Source organism: Staurois parvus, unplaced genomic scaffold (genome assembly GCF_062004578.1).
Source record: "Staurois parvus isolate SC_StPar_1 unplaced genomic scaffold, SC_StPar_1.0 ptg000414l, whole genome shotgun sequence".
Classification (NCBI taxonomy): Eukaryota; Metazoa; Chordata; class Amphibia; order Anura; family Ranidae; genus Staurois; species Staurois parvus.
The window spans coordinates 3,680,040-3,703,653 of NW_028318210.1; the positions used below are offsets into that span (position 1 = coordinate 3,680,040).

General features: G+C 43.6%; 1 protein-coding gene across 8 annotated transcripts in view; it reads right to left on the minus strand.

The window, feature by feature from the left end:
* DPF3 (double PHD fingers 3) overlaps positions 1-23,614 on the minus strand; it is a 455,271-nt gene that overhangs the window by 87,313 nt on the left and 344,344 nt on the right. For 6 of the 8 annotated variants that reach the window (XR_016314149.1, XM_089686859.1, XM_089686860.1 and 3 more), the window contains one exon: positions 20,833-20,874. The exons of the other annotated variants lie outside the window; for them this stretch is intronic. Coding sequence is in view for 5 of the 6 variants with exons in the window: in XM_089686859.1 (XP_089542985.1) it covers positions 20,833-20,874 (42 nt within the window). In the remaining variant the exon portion in view is untranslated. The remainder of the gene's footprint in view (positions 1-20,832; positions 20,875-23,614) is intronic. 8 annotated transcript variants of the gene reach the window in all.

The window sequence follows — 23,614 nt, forward strand, 5'->3', positions numbered from 1 at the left end:
TGGAACCGATGATCCTCCCAAAGAGGCAACCACCAGGGAGCATCCGTTACCGGATATACCCTGTTGGCATACCACAGACTCGTCTGGGGCCGCCAGAATGACTGGAATCCCTTTGACTGCTATCCCAAGAACCTGCACAGCAGGCAAGGGAGCAGTCTGAGAGGAGGACAGGCATAAAAGAGACAATACTAGTCTCATGATGCTACCAGTGCATCTGTTATATCCACGAGGGGGCCCCACACTTTCACCACAGTGTGGCACCTCCCTGTGAGGCAGAAGGCCTTCCATTGCAAAAGGCAGAAAACCTCCAGCTCCACTGCCACACCGCATGTGCCTCCCTGGTGGTTGACATCAGCCACTATGGTAGCATTTCCAAATGGATCCTGACCAGGAGCCCATGGAGAAGTGTAATCCAGTATACCTGAGGCAAACCAAATGCTCCAGGACACTGATGAGCAGACGAACCTCTTCCAAAATCCCACAACCTTATTCTGATCTCAAACCCAGAGCTCCTCCCCAGCTGAACAGCCTGGTATCCATAGGAACGACCATCTCAAGAGAAAGGGGAGGAAGTACTACCACTCTGGCAGGAGAGGGGACTGGAATCATCATAGGAGAAAGGCCCTGGTTGATTTTTCCAGATGAAACGGGTCATCTATGGAGCCTGTAGATTTGTCCTATCTGGACAGGAGTTCCCTCTGAGGAATTCTTGTATGGAACTGTGCACACTGGACCGCCTTGAAGGCAGATAACAAGGGATCCAGTGTCCGCATGCAGGACCACTTATGGGACAAGAGCAGTAGGACTGCAGTCTGAAGCTGCTGGAGACTAACCACTCAGGAGAAACATGTAGGCCTGCTCAACAGGCCTGGATACTCTAGTCTCCAGGTCAGGGCAGACTTCTTGAGGGTCCACATCTATCTGAAGCCCTGCAGAGAGTGCCTCAAGCTCCCCATGTTGTCCAGCAGCAAGACCTGGGAGTCCACCTGCGGAAGCAGGTCACCTAAGCAACCGGTAGCAACAATTCCCCTTTGTCTCAGCAAAGCCAATATTGGAGTATTGGCTCTGCAAAAGAGGCTACCTGCTGAGGCCCCTGCAAAAGGAGGTTGCCAGCTGATGCCCCACAAAGAAGGCTGCCGACTGAGGCCCCGCAAGGGAAGCTGCCAGATGAGGCTCCCCAAAAAGTGTCATCTGCCCCACAGGGGAGGCCACCAACTGAGGCCCTGAAAAGGAGGCCACCATATGAGGCCCTGCAAACGATGTCCCTGTCTGAAACCCCGCAAGAGAGGCCATTTACTGAGGCCCCACAAGGAAGGCTGCTTACTGCGGCCCCTCAAGATGGCCACTGTCAGAGGCCCCACTGTGGGAAGAGATCAGCATAAGGAAGGTCCTGAGTTTTGTGCACAGTAACCAGGGCTCCATCGCCACATCAGACAGGAAGCCCTCATGTTCCATGGATGGGGATAACGGCTCTACCCTCTTGGGCTGCCAAAACCGCAGCTGATGCTTCCAGGCAGGATGCCAGTCACCCACTGGAGTCGCACCCATGAGCTGGCACCGACCTGCAGTGCCACATGTGGTTTCTTCCCACACACAGGAGTGGACCTCCCCATCATGGGGGGGGGGGCAAGAAGAAACGGGCAGATGCCCTAAAATTAGATGGTGTCCCACCACTCCCTGCAGGATCCAGCCCACAGGCAAGGCAAGGAGCCTCCCCACCCCCCCATCTAGTATCCAAAGGGTGCAAGCTGTATCTGCTCCTGAATGGTCCTTGCAGCTCATGGATTTCCATCACATCCCAAGAAGGGAGGAAGACTATGCAGCAGTGCAGCCACAGCCCCTTCCCACTAGGATGATGGCCACTGACTATCTGGGGGTACAGGTACAGCCACTGGTGAAGGGGAACCGCAAACAGGCATGTACAGCCCGGCGCCCCATCTGCAGCACCCCATGCCACATGGGGTCCAGGAGGGGATTGGAGGGACAGGGTACCCAACCCCACACCAATTCATCATGGATAAGTAAGGGGGAGTAGGAGAGACAAATCCTGTAGGGCAGGCGGGGAACCCCATAGGGACTGACCACCCCAGGGAGTACCTGCGCCCCATGTAGAAGGGAGGGAGGTATCTATTTGCCAATCCACAGAGGTTGCAGATAACACTGCTGAGACAGATCCACCTCACCACTGAGATGAGGTGTCTGCCAGGAGTGAAACTGTGACATGGACTCTTGCGCCCAGTCATATGTGTGACCTCAAGACCTTTAACTCGCTGGCTACCCCAGTCCAGGATGGGGCATGTCGTGGACAACCTAGCACTTAGCCTAAAGGTCTGCAGGCACTCGTTGACCAGGCTGGGTTGATCACTGGATCTAGTAAATCCAGTCCGGCTGTTGATTGAAGATCTCTACAGGAAAAATCCCAGAAAAAGAAAAAAAGCTATGGAACCACAGGTCCCTCGAGGGAACCAGGCCCTTGCTCCTGAAAACTAGGCAGAGAAAAATGGATTGCCTACAGAAGAGAAGAGGTTTTATGCCAGAAGGGACTGCGCATAGGTGGTGCTGAATTCTATTTCCTTTGACTCTATGGTCAAGATTCAGAAGAGCTGTGTCTGAACGTGAGAGAAAAGCCTGTTTACTCCCCAGAACAAACCAGTGCACAGTACAGTACAGTGCAGATGAAGCCGTTTCCACACATACAGTGTGGCCACAACTGTGCCACAACACAACACATTCTATCAAATACACTACATATTGTGTACTGCAATTCATAAATTATTCAATTGCCCGTATATCTTATTAGCACAAGATGGAAATTACATTTTTCCATGAGTAATGAGTCACTCTGATCACTTTTGTTTTAAAGCCCATCACCAGCTGTGGCCCCATTCAGGCCTCATTCACACCTAAGCTTGTAGCTCAAAAACGCTCAACAAGCAGAAGCCCATTGTATTCAATAGCCCTTGTTCACATGTGAACATCCTGTTACTTGTTGCTGAATGCCTGTCGTTCGAAAAAGTACACAAGCTACTTTTCAGGTAGAATCGAGCATTTTCGGCCCCATAGACTGGGGGGAACACCTGAAAACACTTACTTCAATCATTTTTCAGGTGTTTTTAGTCTATATTAATTGATCTCCTCCCCTATTAATCTCCAATGGCAAAAACAAAAAGCCTGAAGCTTGAATGCTAAATGCCTTTAATACTCTTATAAAAAAAAAACGTGTATACACTTGCAAAAATGCTCAAAAAAAGCTCATATGCAAAACTCCTGATAATCATTCTGCTTTAGGTGTAAATGCAGCCTCACACCTGAGAGCTTTGTTGCTTGTAACTCAAAACCACTCAGCAAGCAAAATCTCATTGTATTCAATAGTCCTTGTTCACATCTGAGCGACCTGTCACTTGTAGCTGAACACCTGTCACTCTAAAAGTACACAAGCTACTTTTCAGTCAGAATTGAGCATTTCTTGCCCTATAGATTTCAATGGGAATGTCTAAAAATGCTTGGTTTGAGCATTTTTTTTCAAGCTTTTTTTTAATCTCCTCACCCTAGTGATTTCCATTGGGTAAAACAAAAGGCCTGAATCATGAATACACATGTAAAACACCTGTAATACTCTTCTATATAAAAAGCCTCTATACGTTTGCAAAATAAACCCTCAGAAAAAAACTGAAAATCGCTCTACTCTACTGTGAATGCAGCCTTACAGTAGATACCAGGATCATGGCTGCAGCTGCAGTCCTCTTGAGTTAGCTTTTTTGCATCAATTAAACACTCCTGATATAATTTATGCAGGATATTTTTTTATCAATAAATCCATACAGTTAGAACCAAGTAAAATAAAGTCAATTTCTTTTGAATTTGTGTGATATACCGTATTTTTCGCCGTATAAGACGCACCTGACCATAAGACGCACCTAGGTTTTAGAGGCAGAAAACAGGAAAAAAAAATTCTGAACTAATGGACTGCAGACACAGTACAGGAGATGACCAGAGACTGTGGACAGCACAGGGATGACCAGAGACTGCGGACAGCACAGGGATGACCAGAGACTGCGGACAGCACAGGGATGACCAGAGACTGCGGACAGCACAGGGATGACCAGAGACTGCGGACAGCACAGGGATGACCAGAGACTGCGGACAGCACAGGGATGACCAGAAACTGCGGACAGCACAGGGATGACCAGAGACTGCGGACAGTACAGATGACTGCTGACCTTTGGGGAGGTGGGGAGCGGGTACCTGAATTTGACAGGTACCCGCTCTTACTTCCACAGAGTTTTTGTTTTATCTTACCTGTTCCTCGATCCAGCCGCGCGCTGTCTTCCCGGCTTCTGTAATGGCGCTCGGCATGACAGCCGGGTGCCCAGTGCGCATGAGCGAGAAGCACTTGCGCTTTGTGATTGGTCCGGCGGCTTCTGGGATCTGTCATGTGTCCCAGGTACCGCCTTACCATTCACAAAAAGCACCGCTTCTTGCGCATGCGCACTTGGCACCCGGCTGTCATGCCCAGTGCCCACACTACAGAAGCCGGGAAGACAGCACGCCGCTGGATAGAGGAACAGGTAAGGTCCCGCTGCAGAGCTGAGCGGCCGGCCCGGTATTCTGACACGGCCGCGGTGGAAATACCGGACCGGCCGCTCCATATTCGCCTTATAAGACGCACTGACATTTCCCCCCCAGTTTTGGGGAAGAAAAAGTGCGTCTTATACGGCGAAAAATACGGTAGGCATGGTATGGATAAGATTTAGATAGTGCTCAATTGTTTGTAGGCCTACTGCATGTGGAACGTTAGAGTATAAAGCTGTGATGTGCAGGGCTAGTCAGCTGTATGATTTTTTTCCTATGTAATGTTCCTAAATATTTTTATCATATCATATGTAGGTTTTGTATATATTTCTGTAGGTGAACATCCACATAATGTGAAGGATTGCACGTTAAGGAATTAATGCCAGAAAAAAATGGGGCGTCCTGGAGGGGCTATCAGTGTCCTGTGAATGTCCCACAGCCCCTCCAGCAAACCCCATTATTTCTGGCATTAATTCCTTACCGTAAAAACTATATCTATCCATAGATGCCAGTAAAAAAAATTCAGCTTCTGTTAGAAGCCATAGAGTTTATTCTAAACAAAAACTATTTTGCATGATTACTACAACAGTTTGCGCAATGCTTTACAACATGAGGACAGATAGTATAGTTAAAATACAATTCAATACCTGGATCCAGCCCACTGACTCTACCTCCCCTGCTGCACTCTCCTATGGAGGTCTCACCTGGACCCACTCACCCAGACCTAACGGTCGTAAAGGTGGTGGGGTTGGTCTGCTCCTGTCACCGCAGAGCACCTTCCGAGTCCTCCCAAACCCCCCCTCCCTATCCTTCTCCTCCTTCGAGGCCCACTGCGTCCGACTATTCTCCCCAACCCCCCTGAAGATTGCTGTGATATACCGGCCTCCTGGATCCATACCCCGCTTCCTGGATGACTTTTCCTCCTGGCTACCCTTCTTCCTCTCCTCTGAGCTACCCACCATCATTCTTGGGGATTTCAATATCCCTGTCAACCTTGACAACCCAGACACAGCCCGTCTCCTCCACTTAACCTCCTCCTTTGCACTTGCACAGTGCATAAAATCCACCACCCACTCCGACGGTAATATCCTTGATCTTGTCTTCTCCAACCGCTGCGCTCCCCACAACCTCACTAACACCCCCTTCCCTCTCTCTGACCACAACCTGATCACCTTCTCTATCTCCTCGTCCTCCAACGCCTACCCCTCCAAATGTCACACTACTACCAGCCGTAATCTCCGCAACCTTAACCCTGCCCCCCTCCACTCTGCAGCTGATCAACTCCATGACAACATCCTCCCCCTGTCCTGCCCCGACTTGGCTATGACTGCCTACAACAACGCGCTGTCAGCAGCCCTTGACTCACTAGCGCCTTTAACCACACGCAACATCAGACTCCGACCGCTCCAGCCCTGGCAGACTGATCACACCAAAACCCTCAAACGACGCAGTCGTGCCCTGGAGCAACTATGGCGCAAAACAAAATCCCAACAAGCTTTCACCTGCTACAAATCTGCCTTCCGCACCTACACCTCCTCCCTCCACGCAGCCAAACAAGCCTACTTCCTGACCCTCATCAAGGCCCTCTCCTCCAATCCTCGCCGACTCTTCTCCGCCTTCAACTCTCTACTCTCTACTCTCTCCACCCCCACCTCCACCCAGCACCTCACTCACCGCCCTTGAGATTGCCAATCACTTCAAAAACAAGATTGACACAATTCGCAAGGACATTGCCGCAACTCACACCCCCTCTCAACCCGTCCCCTCTCACACAGCTACCCCCTCATCCCCCCTCCCCCTCGACATTACCCGCAGGGACTTCGTCACTGCTCAAACTCCCTCCAACCCCGTTCCCCCTCACTCAGCTACCCCCTCATCACCCCTCTCCCACGGCCCCACCACTGCTCTGACCTCCACTCCCACCCCACCCTACATTCCTCATACTGAAGCTCCCCCAACACTCCACACCTTTGACCTTACTACCATCGAGGAAGTCTCCAAGATCCTCTCTGATGCCCGCCTCACCACCTGCCCCCTCGACCCTATCCCCTCACAATTCCTACGACCTCCCTCCCCCTCCATCCTACGCTCCCTCACCCACATCTTTAATCTCTCCCTCTCCTCCGGCACTTTCCCCTCCCCACTGAAGCATGCACACATCACCCCCATACTTAAAAAGCCCTCCCTGGACCCCAATGACCCGAACAACCTCAGACCCATCTCCCTGCTCCCACTTACATCTAAACTCCTCGAGCGCCTCGTCTACACCCGCCTATGCTCTCACCTCAACAACAACAACCTCCTCAATCCCCTACAGTCTGGCTTCCGCCCCCTACACTCCACCGAAACCGCCTTACTCAAACTCTCCAACGACCTTCTAACCGCCAAAGCTAATGGCCACTATTCAGTGCTCCTACTCCTTGACCTCTCTGCGGCCTTCGACACAGTTGACCACCCCCTCCTCCTCAAAATACTACACTCCCTCGGCCTCAGAGATTCTGCTCTCTCCTGGCTCTCATCCTACCTGTCACAACGCTCTTTCAGCGTTACCTATAATGCTACCACCTCCCCCTCACTCCCCCTCTCTGTTGGGGTCCCTCAAGGCTCTGTCCTTGGGCCCCTTCTCTTCTCCATCTACACCTCCTCCCTTGGCCAACTCATACACTCTCACGGCTTCAACTACCACCTCTATGCCGACGACACACAAATCTATCTCTCAACCCCCCACCTCACCCCCTCGGTCTCTGCCCAAATCACACACCTACTGAGCGACATATCAGATTGGATGTCGCTCCACTTCCTTAAACTGAATCTCTCCAAAACCGAGCTCCTTGTCTTCCCCCCAGCCCGAACCCCACCCCCCATTGACTTCTACATCACATCCAACAACGCCAATATCAAACCCGCTCTGCAGGCCAGAGTACTTGGTGTCATTCTGGACTCCAACCTATCCTTCCAGCCCCAAGTCCAATCTTTAACAAACTCGTGCAGACTCCACCTCCGCAACATTGCCAAAATCCGCACGTTCCTAACCCCAGAAACCACTAAGCAGCTCATCCACTCCCTCATCATATCACGACTCGACTACTGCAACTCCCTCCTCACTGGCCTGCCTCGCCGCTGGCTATCTCCGCTTCAGTCGATCCTGAACACGGCTGCCAGACTCATTCACCTTTCCAACCGCTCCATTTCCGCCACCTCCCTCTGCCAATCCCTCCACTGGCTTCCGATTGCGCAACGGATCAAATTTAAAATCCTAACACTGACGTACAAAGCTGTCCACCATACTGCCCCGAACTACATCACTGACCTAATATCCAAGTACCGCCCAGCACGCACACTCCGCTCCTCACAAGACCTCCTTCTCTCTAGTTCCCTGGTCTCCTCCTCCCATGCCCGCCTCCAGGACTTCTCCAGGGTGTCACCCATCCTCTGGAACTCCCTTCCCCAACCCATCAGATTATCACCTACTCTCCTCTCCTTTAGGCGCACCCTGAAAACCCATCTCTTCAGGGAAGCCTACCTCACCCCCTGCTAACTTGCTGACCTCCTCCACTCTTCCTACCACTCCATCCCCCACAGCTATCTCCTCCTGTACCACTATCCCATCCCTTCTAGATTGTAAGCTCGAAAGAGCAGGGCCCTCGATCCCCTCATGTTTTGCATTGTATTGGTATTGTTCTGTCACATGTTCTGTCCCCCTTTGTAATGTACAGCGCTGAGTGAACTATTGGCGCTTTATAAGTACTGTATAATAATAATAATAATAATAATACTGGAGGAATCAGAGGGCCATGCTCATTAGAGCTTACAATTTTGAAGGGAGGCTCAAGTGATACAAAAGGTAATAACTGTGGGGGAAGAACTGATGGAGAAAATAAAAGTACAGTTGTTATGTGGGGGCTTCTCTTAAGAAAATTGCCTAAAAGTGGACAGAGTAGAAGACAGATGGTTTGGGGCAGGGAGTTCTATAGGATGGAAGAAGTCCTGAAAGCGAGCATGAGAGAGGTGGTGACAAGGGAGCTAGAGAGCAGGAGGTCTTGGGAGGAACAAAGAGAAAGATTTGGTTGGTATTTTGAGACTAGGTTAGTGATGTAGCTGGGTCTCAGGAAGCCATAAATAGGGACCGGACTTCTCCAGGGTCAGGGTTATGCAAAACCAGCAAAGGATCCTCCTAGGGGAAGAAAGCTCACCACAGGAGCCGAAGGTATGGCAATGTAGTGTAGTATTTATTGTACATAGTTAAAAGCAATCCACTTGGATACAGCAAAGACTTAAATGCATAAAAGGATACCAAAATGGCCACTGCTCCGAGCTCCGGCCATGTTTAGGATTCTATGTGAGACATTTTATTTGATTTATTTCACTGGAATATTGTATGAACACTTCTATTCACATAAGCACTTTATGATTGCATTTGTCACTTATGCTTTAGCGCTGCACTTACATTTGAATTGATTACTGTGGGTTTGTTACCTTGCCTTTTGTGCTAGCGGCTACCATATTATCTGCGCTTGCCTCATATCTTGTGTTATAATATTAAAATCTGTTGATGATCTGAATCATTAGTGTGACAAACATGCAATAAATAAAAAATCAGGAAGGAGGCATATACTTTTTTCACAGCACTGTAAATTCAATAGAAATTGACTAGGGATACACTGAAATTTCGGTGGCTGAAACGTTTAGACCGAAAACACCCCTATTGGCTGTTGGCTGATATGAAAATAAGCATCAATACAGGTGCCAAAGATAACCCCGCTGCCGCCACCCGCTGCTGCTCGGTGGTTCTCAGCCTTACCTGAGAAACCACCAAACGATCCCGGCGCTGGGCATAGAGATAAGTGAAGGAAAGATGGCCTCCACTCATCTCTATGTCGTTGGAAGACTGGAACGACGTCACCTCCAGTTCAGGCTCCTTGTAAATAAGGCCTTTTTTTTTTTTCTAAAGCACTAGATCAATGCTTTTTTTGTTCTAATGCTTTACATTGTAGAGGAGAGATGTGCGGTCTTATTGACCTCATATCTCTCCATAAAGAGGACCTGTCACTGCTTATTTCTATCACAAGGAATGCATGCATTCCTTGTGATAGGAATAAAAGTGATAAAAAAAAAAGGGACAGTGTAAAAAAAAAAAATAAAAAAAAAAAAATAAAAAGGTTTCAAGTGCCCCCGTGCTCGTGCATAGTGGTGAACGCATACGTAGGCCATGGCCACATATGTAAACGGTGTTCAAACCACACATGTGAAGTATCGCTACGAACGTCAGAGCAGGAGCAATAATTCTAGCAATTAAAGCATGATATGTTGGGTATCTATTTACTCGAACATCATCTTTCATATTTTTAAAAAAAATTGGGGTATATATTGTTTTTTTTAAATTTCTTTAAATTATTAACTGCTTCCATGCTGCCCTATAGCAGAAATACTGCTACAGGCCTGATCTCTGTTAGCACTTGCAGGTACATTTTTTTGTAGCGGTTCAAGCAGTCCCTCACAGCCAGGTGTTCTTTTTCCTGTGAGTGGCAGGATATAAACAGCTCCAGTTGTAAATTGGGAAAGCATCTGATCACACCAATCTTGGTGAGATTAGATAATGTAAGGTCAGAGGAGATATCTAGAGTCTAATAGACCCCAGATTTCTAAAAAAAAATACCTGTCAATGCCTATTGCAGTCACAGGGGATAATTACATTCCCTGTGATAGCAATAAAAGTAATAACAAAAAAAAATTAAAAGGGACAGTGTAAAAATAATAAATAAAAAAATAATTAAAGCACCCTTGCCCCCTCACGTGCTTTGACCCTGTGCCGGTATGCAAACAGTGGTTGCACCATGCATGTGAGGTATCGCTGCGAACGTCAGATCGAGGGCAGTAAATCTTGCACTAGAACTCCTCTGTAAATCTAAAATGGTAGCCTGTAAAGGCTTTTAAAGCTTCGCCTATGGATATTAAACATATATGCAGTTTGTCGTCATTGCATGGGGCATGTGCAGTTTTAAAGCATGTCATGTTTGGTATCTGTTTACTTGGAATACCATCATCTTTTATAGTATATCAAATAATAGGCCAATATATTGTGTTTTTGTGCATTAAAAGTAAAAAACTGTTTTTTTTTTAAATTGCGTTTGCAAAATTGCTGCATGAGTACTATGTGTCATAAAAAAAAATGCAGCACCCACCATTTTATTTACTAGGGTGTCTGCTTTAAAAAATATATATAATGTTTGGGGGTTTCAAGTAATTTCCTAGCAAAATATACTGATTTTTTTTTTCATGTGAACAAAAAGTGTCAGAAAAGGCTTGGTCTTCAGGTGGTTAGAAGAGTGAGTGATGTGTGGCATAAACTTCTAATGCTGGGCATAAAATGCCCCCCCCCCCGCCCCAAATGACCCCTTTTTGGAAAGCAGACACCCCAAACTATTTGTTGAGAGGCATGCTGAGTCAATGGAAGAATTTATTTTTTATTACAAGTTTTTGAAATTGAAAAATATGGGTTTTTTTACACAAAAGTGTCACCTAAATGATTTATTGCTCACACATGCCATGAGTATATGTGGAATTACTCCCCAAAATACATTCTGCTACTTCTCCTGAGTATGGGGATACCGTATATGAGTCTAGTCGCGTACAGGACCCCAAAATCCAGTAAGCAACTTCAGGCTTTTAAAGGGCTTTATTTCCTCATTACACTTCCTGACTACCTATCACCGTTTCGGAGGCCCTGAAATGCCAGAATAGTACAACCCCCCTCCCAAATGACCCCTTTTTGGAAAGTAGACACCCCAAGGAATTTAAGTAGAAGCATGGTGAGTATTTTGCAGAACGCATTTGTTGCCACAAGTTTTTGTCTACTTTCCAAAAAGGGGTCATTTGGGGTGGGGTGCTATCCTGGCATTTCAGGGCCTTCAAAACTGTGATAGGTAGTGAGGAAGTGATATGAGGAAGTTACGCACCTTCAGGCTTTCAAAGTGGTCATTGGATTCCAGGCTCTTCTATGTGGCTAGGCTCCCAAAAAAGTCTTACACAGGTGGTATCCCCATACTCAGTAGAAGTAGCATAATGTATTTTGGGGTGTAATTCCACATATACTCATGGAATGTGTGAGAAATATATAATTTACCACTTCCAGTCCGGACACTTTTACCCCCTTCCTGTCCAGGGCAATTTTCAGCTTTCAGCACTATCACACTTTGAATGACAATTGCACGGTCATGCAACACTGTACATATATGAATTTTTTAGCATTTTTTTTGAGACAGATAAAGCTTTATTTTGGTGGTATTTATTCACCACTGGGATTTTTATTTTTTTTGCTATATAAATGAAAAGGTCCAAAAATTTAGAAAAAAGTGTTTTTCTTATAAAATTTTGCAAATAAATATTTCATCATAAATCTTGTCCAAAATTTATTCAGTTATCTTTTTAGTAAAAACAAACCCCCAAATTAGTTTATAACCAAAAATTATAATGTTTAAAAAATGTTTTTTACATTTTTATTTAATTTTTGTATATTATTAGTTATATTTTTTCCCTACATACTGTCACCCTAGCAGTTCATTTTCACCATGGTGACACTGTACTACTTGGGGGGTGATGAAGATTTTTTTTTTTTTTTACACTGATTGCTTTTACACCCATAAAGGCTATAAAAAAGCAATAATTTCTCCTCTCTGACTGCATTCTTGCAGCCATTGAGAACTACTGTGTGAGCTGTGATTGGTCACAGCTTGTCACATGGTACAAGGATGTTGTGAATAGCCTTGTACCATGTGACCTCTGTGATCATTCACAGATTTCACACATAGTAAGCAATGATATCAGAAGTGACATCTTGCTTACTACTCTGCATGTGATCACTGATTGGCCAATCAGTGATCACATGATCGGGACCTCGCACAGAGGTCCTGTACGACAATCGGTGTTCCACTGTGTCTGGAGGACACAGTGGGCACCGGATCCCAGTGCTGCGCGCTCCCAGGGAGCACGCACAGTCCAAAATGGTGGGCACCATTTATGAACGGCAACCCTCCCCTGGATTGCCACCGTCCGGCCGTTTATATACAGCGGCCGGACGGCAAGTGGTTAAGTGACAATTTTGTGTTAAAAAAAACTAAAATTTTTTGTAATTTTCCAAAAACTTGTGGGAAAAAAATGTTTTCGACTATTTTCCGAAAAGGGGTCATTTGGGGTTTTCTGTACTGCCCTGTTATTTTAGCACCTCAAGAAATGTGATAAGCAGTCAGAAAGTAAAAGCTGTGTAAATTCCAATATCTATACCATAGTTTGTAGATGCTATTAACTTTCAAACAAAACAATTAATATGCAGTTATTGGGATTTTTACCAAAGACATGTAGCAAAATACATTTTGGCCTAAAGTTATGACGAAATTTAAGTTTTTTAGGATATTTTTTATGACAGAAATGAGAAAATATTGGGTTTTTTTTCCAAATTTTTTTGTCTTTTTTTGTTTATAGCACAAAAAAAACCCAGAGGTGATCAAATACCACCAAAAGAGAGCTCTATTTGTGTGAAAAAAGGACATAAATTTCATTTATGTACAGTATTGCATGTCCGTGCAACTGTCAGTTAAACTAGCGCAGCGCCGTATAGCAAAAAATGGCATAAATTCCAATATCTATACCACCATTTGTAGACGCTATATCTTTCACACAGACCAATTAATATACACCTATTGGGATTTTTTTTTCCCAAAGACATGTAGCAAAATACATTTTGGCCTAAATTTATGGTGAAATTTGAGTTTATAGGATATTTTTTATAACAGAAATGGGAAATATCAAACATTTTCCGTCTTTTTTTGTTTATAAAGCAAAAAAAAAAATACTACCAAAAGAAAGCTCTATTTGTGTGAAAAAAGGGCCAAAAATGTATTTTATGTGCAGTATTGCATGACCGCGCAATTGTCAAACTAGCGCAGCGCTGTATAGCAAAAAATGGCGTAAATTGCAGTATCCATACCATAGACGCTATAAGTTTCACACAAAGCAATAAATATACACTTATTGGGATTTTTTTTTACCAAAGACATGTAGCAGAATACATTTTGGCCTAAATTTATGACTAACTTTGAGTTTACTATATATTTTTTATAACCGAAAGTAAAAAATATTGTTTTTTTTTTCAAAATTTTCTGACTTTTTTGGTTATAGCGCAAAAAATAAAAAGTGCACAGGTGATCAAATACTACCAAAAGAAAGCTCTATTCATGTGAAAAAAAGGACAGAAATTTTGTTTGGGTACAGCATTGCATGACCGCGCAATTACCAGTTGAAATAGCGCAGCGCCGAACAGTAAAAAAAAGTCTGGCCAGGAAGGGGGGTAAATACCCATACCCTCCTCCTCCATTACCCCAATCCTCCTCCCTCCTTCCCTCCCTACACTTTAAAACCCCTAATTCTAGCCCTGGAAACTATTGTGGTTAATTACCACTCCCGATTCCTATTTCAGATGAGAGCTCAAAACACATACGCTCATTCAGATCCCTAGTTCTCATCCTTGGGGTCATATATTTGGTAGCATGTTTGGTCCCCTGACATCCCGCTGTTTTCTAGAAGAGAAGAAAAAAAAAAAACCATTCTCTGTCTTCCTCTTTCCCAACCCATTTACCTAATCAAAACATTACACCTGCCCTAAAGCCGCTATTTGTTTCTTCCTAAAGCCTTTATGGATCATTTCAAGGACCAAGAGGCTAATTTCATATACTAATAGCATAAAAAAAAGGAAAAGTGGACCAGGAATGAAGGGCGACGAGAGAGAGCGAGGGGGAGAGAGAGAAGAAGAAAAAAAAGGCCGCCTCACTCTGACCCCCCCCCCTACCCTCTACCAATTATCGTCTCTTATTAGAAACCAGCTGCCACTTCTCTTTTTCTGGCACCACACTCTCTTTAACTCCCTCAGACTATCCCATAATGTCCACTTTCTGCAGATTTAATGTATCACAGAAGTCACTTAATTCTTCTTGGAATCTCAGTCTTGCTGATTTCCCATCTTTCCACCCAATCAGACAAGCAGGAAATCCCCAATTGTATCGAACATTTTTCTCCATCTGCTTTAACAGTGGTTTCAGGGATCTTCTTCAAACCAATGTCTCCGGTGCAATATCAGCGAAAATTTGCAGATTTATTTCTTCATATTTTATTTCTGAGATTTCTTCCAAATGTTTTTTTTATCTGGCTACAGTCACATGGCTGCTCCCAGCGCCCCTTACTCCTCTGGCATCCACGGACCGCCACTTTCCCCCAGCAGCCGGAGTCATCAAGCGCCTCCAGATCCACCACCGACTGCTCAGGGGCACGCACTACTCGGCTCTGGGTCAGGTAAGGCCTGAATCCGAACTGACTTTCAGCGTTTGCACAGTGGGCATCTGGAGCTTCTAATACATGTAGCCACTCGGCGCCATGTTTAGGCGTTAGGAGAGGGGTTGGAAATGAGGGAAGAATCACTACAGGCATATATAACAATTATACCTAAGGAAGGGAAGGATTGGGTACAATGCACCAGTTACAGACCTATATTATTATTAAATATTGAGACAAAATTATATGCTAAAGTATTAGCAACAAGGATGAAAGAGTTGATGCCTGGATGGATAAACTTAGATCAAGTGGGATTTATTCTAGGTAGAGAAGGTCAGGACAATGGACTAAGATCATTACTCCTTCTGCCAAAAGGAAGGAGAGAAAAGATGCCGATGATAATTTTGTTGATTGACACCGAAAAAGCATTTGATAGGGTGGACTGGGGATTTATGATAGATACATTATAGGCATTAGGTACTGGGCCCAAAATGCTACAGTGGATAAAAAGGTTATATAGTAGCTCGTCAGCAGCGGTGAAGATTAATGGGTCCCTTTCACAGTTCAACGGAACAAGACAGGGATGCCCACTCTCTCCCCTACTATTTATAAAATCTCTGGAACCGTTATTAGCGATAGTACGAAAGAGTGTAGATGTAACAGGAATTAGGATAGGAGATGTGTGGCATATGCTGAAGATATGTTGTTTTATATTGTAAACCCTAGATTAACGCTACCTAATTCAACGAGAGCATTAAAAGATTATGGAGAACTATCAAACTTAAAAATTAACCCCTCAAAATCGGAGTTATTAAATATTAATATTTCAAAGACAGAGAAACAGATCCTACAAAAAGAATTCTCCTTTACATGGAAGGAAAAAGACCTATGCTATCTAGGAATAAAGTTAACCCACTCCACAAAGAAGTTATACCAAGCAAATTATATACCATTAATAAATGAGATAAAGGATAAATTGAAAAAAATCTCATCAGGATGGCTTTCCTGGATAGGTAGGATAAATATGGTAAAAATGATGATCGTACTTAAACTTTTATATAAGTTTCACATGTTACCAATATATTTACCAATGTCCTTCTTTGCGACACTTAACAAAAATTATACTTGGGTATATATGGGTAAATAAAATAAAAAGAGTTAAATATGAAGTGTTGTGTAATGATAAAGGGAGAGGGGGCTTAAACTTGCCAAATTTTAGGAAATATCATCCGGTGCTATTATCACGAATAGTAGATTGGATAGGTAACTTAAGGGGGAGAAGTTGGGTAAGAATAGAAAGTACACTTAGTAAGGTACATTTAGATTATTTGGCTTCCACAAAAGATTCATGCAATGGACAAAAATACCAGCACTTTGACACGGAACGTTTTAAGGGTATGGGATGTAATGCACAAACAAATGGGATGGGAGTACAATTCACTGTTAATACTGTTAGTTGGAAAAGAGTTTTTTCCACCGGGTAAGGATAATATTTCAGGGAAAAGGACACAATATAGAAACGCACATTTAAAGGATATTATGGATAAAGTGAAGATATGTTTTTTCAGGATTTAAAGAGTAAGAAAGATTTATTTTCCAAATTAGATGAGTGGCATTATCAATTACGACACTTTGTTGCAACTCTTCCAGAGCCACGAAGGACAGTGGAGGATATGTATCCATTTGAATGACTGTTTAGTTCAAATACAACTCAAAAACATGCTCCGTCTAGGATTTATAAGATTCTTACTGATATAGCTGGATGCGACCCTCCATTGTACTTAGAAAAGTGGGAAAAGGAATTAGGAACAAAATTGAATCCACAACAAAGAAATTAAATATTTAATTTAACAAATGGGAGATGAACATGAACACGGTAGAAATTAATTATAAATGGTTTAGTTAGATGGTATATCACACCTAATATTGCACATAAACAACGACCTGAAGTTTCACCCTTATGTTGGAGGAAGTATGGGATGAAGGGAACAATGTCACACATTTGGTGTGAGTGCCCTAAAATACAGAAGTTTTGGCAAGAAATAACCCAATATATACAAGAGATTCTGGGGATAATAATACCGAAGGACCCGTGGGTTTGTTTATTCAATATAACTGGGACCTCAGCGAAACAATATAAGAATACAGTAATATATAATTTAATAAATGCGGCTAAAGGACTTATCCCTAAATTTTGGCAAACACAAAACTCACCAAAAATAAAGGATTGGATAAATAGAGTTGAATATACATATATAACGGAGGAGTTACTCCATTTGAATATAGATCAAATGGAAAAATTTAAAACATTTTGGGGCTAATGGTACAACTTTACAACATCAAAAAGATATCTCGAAGTAGTTGGCTAACCTCTTTATGGCCAAATGGAAGGAAGACATCAACTATGGCCATCGGAGGAGTGACATGGTGTTGTGGGCCAGGTATATAGAGAACTCCCTACTCTTGTGGAATGGTAATCTTGATTAATTGGCAGGATTTATTGAGGAGCTTAATGATAATGGAAGAGGCACTGTTTTGAATTATGAGGCTAGTTTTATGGAATTACATTTTTTGGATTTGAGTATTAGGGTGAAGAATAGTAGTTTTGTCACCTTTTTCAAGTCAACATATCCTTCCTTGGTGCTTTGCACTACCACGCCCTAGTTAGACTCTGTACCTTGGAGTCAGTTTACCAGAATTAGATATAATTGTACACAAGATAATTATTTTCTTGCACAAGCTGATATTTTGAAACCGAGATTCCTTGACAAAGGTTGTGATGAGACATTTCTGAATGCGGCTGTTTTAAAGGTGGGGAAGATTGATAGACAACGTCTTTTAATTGAGAAAATTAAAACTGGTGCACATATTAGTGATAGGTTCCCCTGGTCCTTTGTAACCACTTTTTCGCCGTAATCTTATAGTGTCCAGAAAAGTATCAGTAAACATTGGCACATCTTGAAGAACAATAATATTTTAGGGCCACTTTTGCGTATGAAACCTCAAGTAGTTTACAAAAGTGTTCTCTCTCTAAGGGATAAAGTTTCTTCCAATGTAATAGATAGGCTGACTAGATCGTCCTTATATTCATAATCTTACTGTTTTTTTTTTTCCTTGAAAAAAATGTGGGGTTTGTAAAATTAATCAAGAAGGTCAGAAAAGTGCCTCCACTAGAGAGATTTCAAGAATGGAAACTAGATGGATTTTTCATTTTAAAACCTATTCCCCACAATGCATTTTTAAATGATAGTTGATTCCCTGGTCCATTAGTTGGATCTGTGGGGTGTGATTTAGTATGTCCCTGTTTTCTCTAATGTTTAATATTGTATAACTATTGATGATACTGTAAATCAATAGAAGGGAGCTTATAATGTATGAGATCTTGGTTGCCCTAGAAGATTTGTAATTTTTCAAGTCCCTTTTTAAAGGACAGGATAAGTTTCCCTTTGGGAACATGTAACATATTCCCAATGCTGCAGCTGCTGCCTGATTCCCCCCCGTTACAGAAGTATGAGAAGAGGTTCCCAGTACTAGCTTTTAAAAACTGTGCGGGGCTCCACCCACAAGGGCACATAATTCATTCACAGTGCTCTGTGACTGAATTAACTAAAAGTCCTGACAGCCTTAGTGGCTGTAGGATTTAGTTCTCAATGAACTACCATGGCACTGTGGGGTACTGTGGTAGTTCATTGATTCTTCCTGTTAGTATATCTGATTGCCCATACATCCCGTATGGGCTAGCAGATATACTGACAGGTCTGCAGGAGACCTGCATGGCACCAACGATTTGCTGATCCCTGGTGCAATGCTTTATAGCAGGGCTACTAGCCAGGACTTAAGAGTTACTCGCCACCAGTTGCCCCACCCAATCCCTAACCAGCCCTGTCCCTAATTCCGCCCCTAAACATGCCCTCAATTATCTCATGAAATGGCACTGTTAAAGGTTTTATGCAGAATGTAGGAAGGGAAGAGAAGGAAGGAAGGGAGGGGTGGAAGGAAGGGAGAAAGGGAGGGAGGAGTGGCAGAAAGGGAGGGAGGGGTGGCAGAAAGGGAGGGAGGAAGGGGTGGAAGGAAGGGAGGGAGGAAGGGGTGGAAGGGAGGGAGGGAGGAAGGGGTGGAAGGAAGGGAGGGAGGGAGGGGTGGAAGGAAGGGAAGGGTGGAAGGAAGGGAGGGAGGGGTGAGAGGAAGGGAGGGATGAACGGAAGCAGGGGAGGGGTGGGTGGAAGGAAGGAATGAAGAAAGAGAAGGGTGGCTGGAACGAACAAAGAGAGGAGTGGAAGGAAGGAAGGGAAGGGTAGAAGGAAGGGAAGGGTGGGTGGAAGGACGGAAGGGGTGGAGGAGTGGAAGGAAGGGAGGGAAGGGTGGGTGGAAGGAAGAAAGGGGTGGAGGAGTGGAAGGGAGGAAAAGAAGAAAGGGAGGGGTGGGTAGAAGGAAGGAACAAAGGAAGGGAAGGGTGGTTGGAAGGAACGAAGGGAGAGGTGAAAGGACGAGAGTGGAGAAAGGAAGGAAGGTCTCATTAGGAGCATGCCCCGACATTGTCAGGCATGCATACAAGCAAGTGGGGGCCATACAAACTACTGAGTACCATTTTGAGTTGCTGCAATGAAATTTCAGCAAAATGGACTAGCCTGCTGCATTATTTTTTCACTTTGATTTTCGGGGTGTCTTTGAATTCAGTCCTCTGTAGGTTGATAATTTTCATTTCCATCAAACGATGGGGCATCCTTACGTTCCTAACACATTACCCAGTCCATATCAGTATAGATATCCAGCATGATATTTTTCCCCATTGAGATCTTATATGTTGTCAAAGTGTTCCTTTAATTTTTTTGAGCAGTGTATTATTTACAGTGGATATAAAAAGTCTATACACCCCTGTTAAAATGTCAGGTTTCCTAAACCTTTCCTCCAATTTGGGTGTACATACCCTAAAATTAAACTTGAGAGTGTGCACGTTCAGCCCATATCCATTATATAACTAATACATACATAAATATATATGGACCTAACTGTGTGTGTGTGTATGTATGTATGTGTATATATATATATATATATACATACATACATACACACACACACACACACACACACACACACACACTTTAGTTGTAGTAGGGCAGTAGTCCCAGTAATGATCTTTCAGCCTGACCATCATAATAATGGACAGTAAAGCCTAGCACAGACTTGAAGAACTTTGCTTGCAGTGAGTTCAGAAAACAAAGTTTGTACCACAACCTCTGCAGATGCCAAAAATTGTACTCTTACTGCCAGTTTACAAAATGTACCTTTACTATACATTGGGTTTACCATTTTGGCTACGGTTCTACTCTGTATATGCTTTTATACAGTGTGTTGTACAGATAAGCAGGATAAGCTTGTGTGTGATAACATTTATGAATGCAAGCGGTATGTAATACAACTGGACTTATGCAAACTGACCCAATCAGTCTGCCATATACTATACAGATGTCAAACATCAAATCAGACTTATTTGTGGACTAGCACAAACATATCTGGGTGTACTAGCAATATTAAACCGTTTACACAGACTTTCAGTAATGCCAATGCACGGGAAAACAAATTTTTCAACAAAAGGTCACTTTCATGCAAACTTTAACACATTGATTAATGAATACTCGAAATGTATCTGAACCTTTACATTTAGGAAACCCATAAGCAGAAATACATGTGCAATATCTGTTACAACATTACATTTTATTGTGCATTTAAAGAAAAAAGGTCACAAGCATAATCTCATTTTAGCAAGACATATAATAGTTTGTGTAATTCACATGTATAATGTTGACTTATAGTTGGCAGCCAAACTGTCATTGAAAAGAGAACAGTGTGAGTCAAATAAGAACAGCCTGATCCTATTCATCTTTCATGTACTTTTAACATTCTGTACAGGTAAGGTGAAAGGTAATAACATTTAAGTACCTTTGTCGGCTGTTTTTGGATTATGCTTTTGTTTGTAACTATCTGCAACAGAGAAAGAGAGAGAGAGAGAGAGAGAAACAGAATGAAGAGTAAACCTTGCTGAATACCAAGGCATTTAGGGAATGGAAATGGAGGAAGAGCAAGATTAGCGATTTTGGGGTAAGTTTGCATGGAGGTTTGTAGTAAGCTGTGCATAGCATTTCTGAGTCCTAAAACTAATTCCAAAACTGAAAATAAATACATTTTTTTGCCTTAGCCACAGGGTGCACCAAGGAATTAAGTGATGTGTTGCTATATTTTCTCCACTTGATGATGACTGTCTTCACTGTGTTCCATGGTATATCTAATGCCTTGGAAAATCTTTTTGTACCCTTTTCCTGATTGATACCTTTTAACAATGAGATCCCTCTGATGCTTTGGAAGCTCTCTGCAGACCATGGCTTTTGCTGCAAAATGTCAGGAGAGACCTACTAGAAAAGCTGAACTTTATTTGAGGTTAATCAGAGGCACTTTAAATGATGCAGGTATGTACTGACTCCTGTTTATCATGATTTTTAATGTGATTGCTTAATTCTGAACACAGCTACATCCCCAGTTATAAGAGGGTGTGCACACTTATGCAGTTCTACCACATTATTTCAGTTTTTTATGTTCACTCTCCCCCCCCCCCCCACCAAAAGATTTCAGTTTGTTTTTCTATTGAGTTGTACAGTTTATAGGTCACATTAAAGGTGGAAAAAGTACTGATATGATTTATCTTTGTCTCATTTTTTTACATCACAGAAACCTGACATTTTAACAGGGGCGTGTAGACTTTTTATATCCACTGTATATGTAATCTGTTCACTGACCAGAAATATTGAAAGAACATATGTAGATGTGTAATTTGAAGTTTAATTAAGTGTTCTTGTATGGCAAGACCACTTACTGTTATCTCACATATATATTCTTATTATTATAGCGAAATTTACCAGCCTAACTCCTCCCACAGTTTTTACACTACATAGACAGTAATATATGAAACGTGCGGATTGTTCCCGATTGGTGTGCTATTACTTTGTGGAACGTTTCGCCGAATGGTTCACAAAATAATCGGCGTTTTTGTGGTGAAATTGGTCCCATAGGAATGAATGGCAAAATGTTCAGAACTAGAGTGGGAGCTGACAAAAGCTAGAGTGTGAGCAGAAAAATCAGGACATGAGTTCTAAACTGCCATCACTCCCTCATTTTCAAGCCCACCTACACAAATCTTATATCAAAACGTTCAGCTATTCCTGCTGCCACTAAAAATGTCCACGGCTAAGCCATAGTCCTGATAGTTTTCACAATATGACCATTTGTTTGCAACTCACGCTGCCCATTGACATTCATTGAAACTCCACTCTAGCCACCTCAAATTTGAAGGGCAATTTCTAAACTGCGACTGTGCCTTCATTTTTAATATTTCAGAGACATGCTATGCATCAAAATGTAGGTCTGGGTCTTGTGATTCTCACAAAATAAAGCTCTTCGGTGTAGGATTTTAAATTTTTAAACTACAACCATTTGAAGATGGCAACTGCCAGTGAAGTGAGCAAGTTGGAGCAGTTTGTTTTTAACCACTCTTCTCTGCCCTTGCTGTAGAGCGAGTTGCATGAGTTTTTAACCCACTCCATAAAGTTACTCTGCCCAGTCCAACCTTTTCACAGTTACTCCAGCCACTCCAACCACACAACAGTTACTCAAGCCACTCCACCCAGTTACTCCGCCCACTCCAGTTGTAGACTACAGGTGGAGGCAAGAACACTTCACACAATTTCCCCAAAAATTGTAGCTTTTCTAGTTTCTTTCTCTTTTTCTGACACTTTTTAAACAGTACTTTCTCCGCCTACCCAACTCTGCCTAAGCTCTGCCTACCCAACTCCCCCCCCACCCCCCGCTGCCACATTTGGCATCTTTTGGGGGGGAGCGGGTACAGGGTACCCACTCCCACATTTGTCTCAGTTCGCCGCTGCAACATGAGCCTGAAGTTCGGTGCTCCTCCTTCCCCCCACAGCCCTCTAGGACACTTCACGGGTTACAGAAGCCTGCGGCCCATTCACAAAGCACAGCGTACTTCCTGTATGCGCAGTAGGAGGCCGGCTTTGAAACCGCAAGGTTACACTGCAGGTTTCCCAAAGTCAAGATGGCAATGCCAGCACCTGATAGCCAACGAAAGAATCGGCTCAGGGTGAGAACACCGCTGGATCCCTGGACAGGTGAGTGCCCTAATATTAAAAGTCAGCAGCTACAGTATTTGTATTTTGGAGGGCACAATGATGATTCCGCTTTAACCACTTTACTACCACGCTATAGCCAAATGTCAGCTACAGTGCGGTCGTCCAGTTCTGGGAGACATCCTCCCAGAACGCGCGCCCCAAGAGCTGTGAACCCGGCGCTGTCTGTGATCGCTGTGATCACGATATAGTAAAAAGCCAATCACAGCGGCCTTTTACCACGTGATCAGCTGTGTCCAATCACAGCTGACCACTATGTAAATACACTTGCTGCTTATCGGTAACTGTCAAAGCAGACATCTGCACTGATAATCAGGGCACTGATTATCAGTGCAGCCCCAAAAGTGCCCGTCAGTGCCATCAGTCAGTGCCCTTCAGTGATACCTATTAGTGCTCATCAGTGCCACCTGTCAGTGCCTCCTCATCAATGCCCACCAGTGCCACCTCATCAGTGCCAATCAGTGCTGCCTATTAATGCAACCCTACATCATTGAAGGAGAAAAATTACCCGTTTGCAAAATTTTATA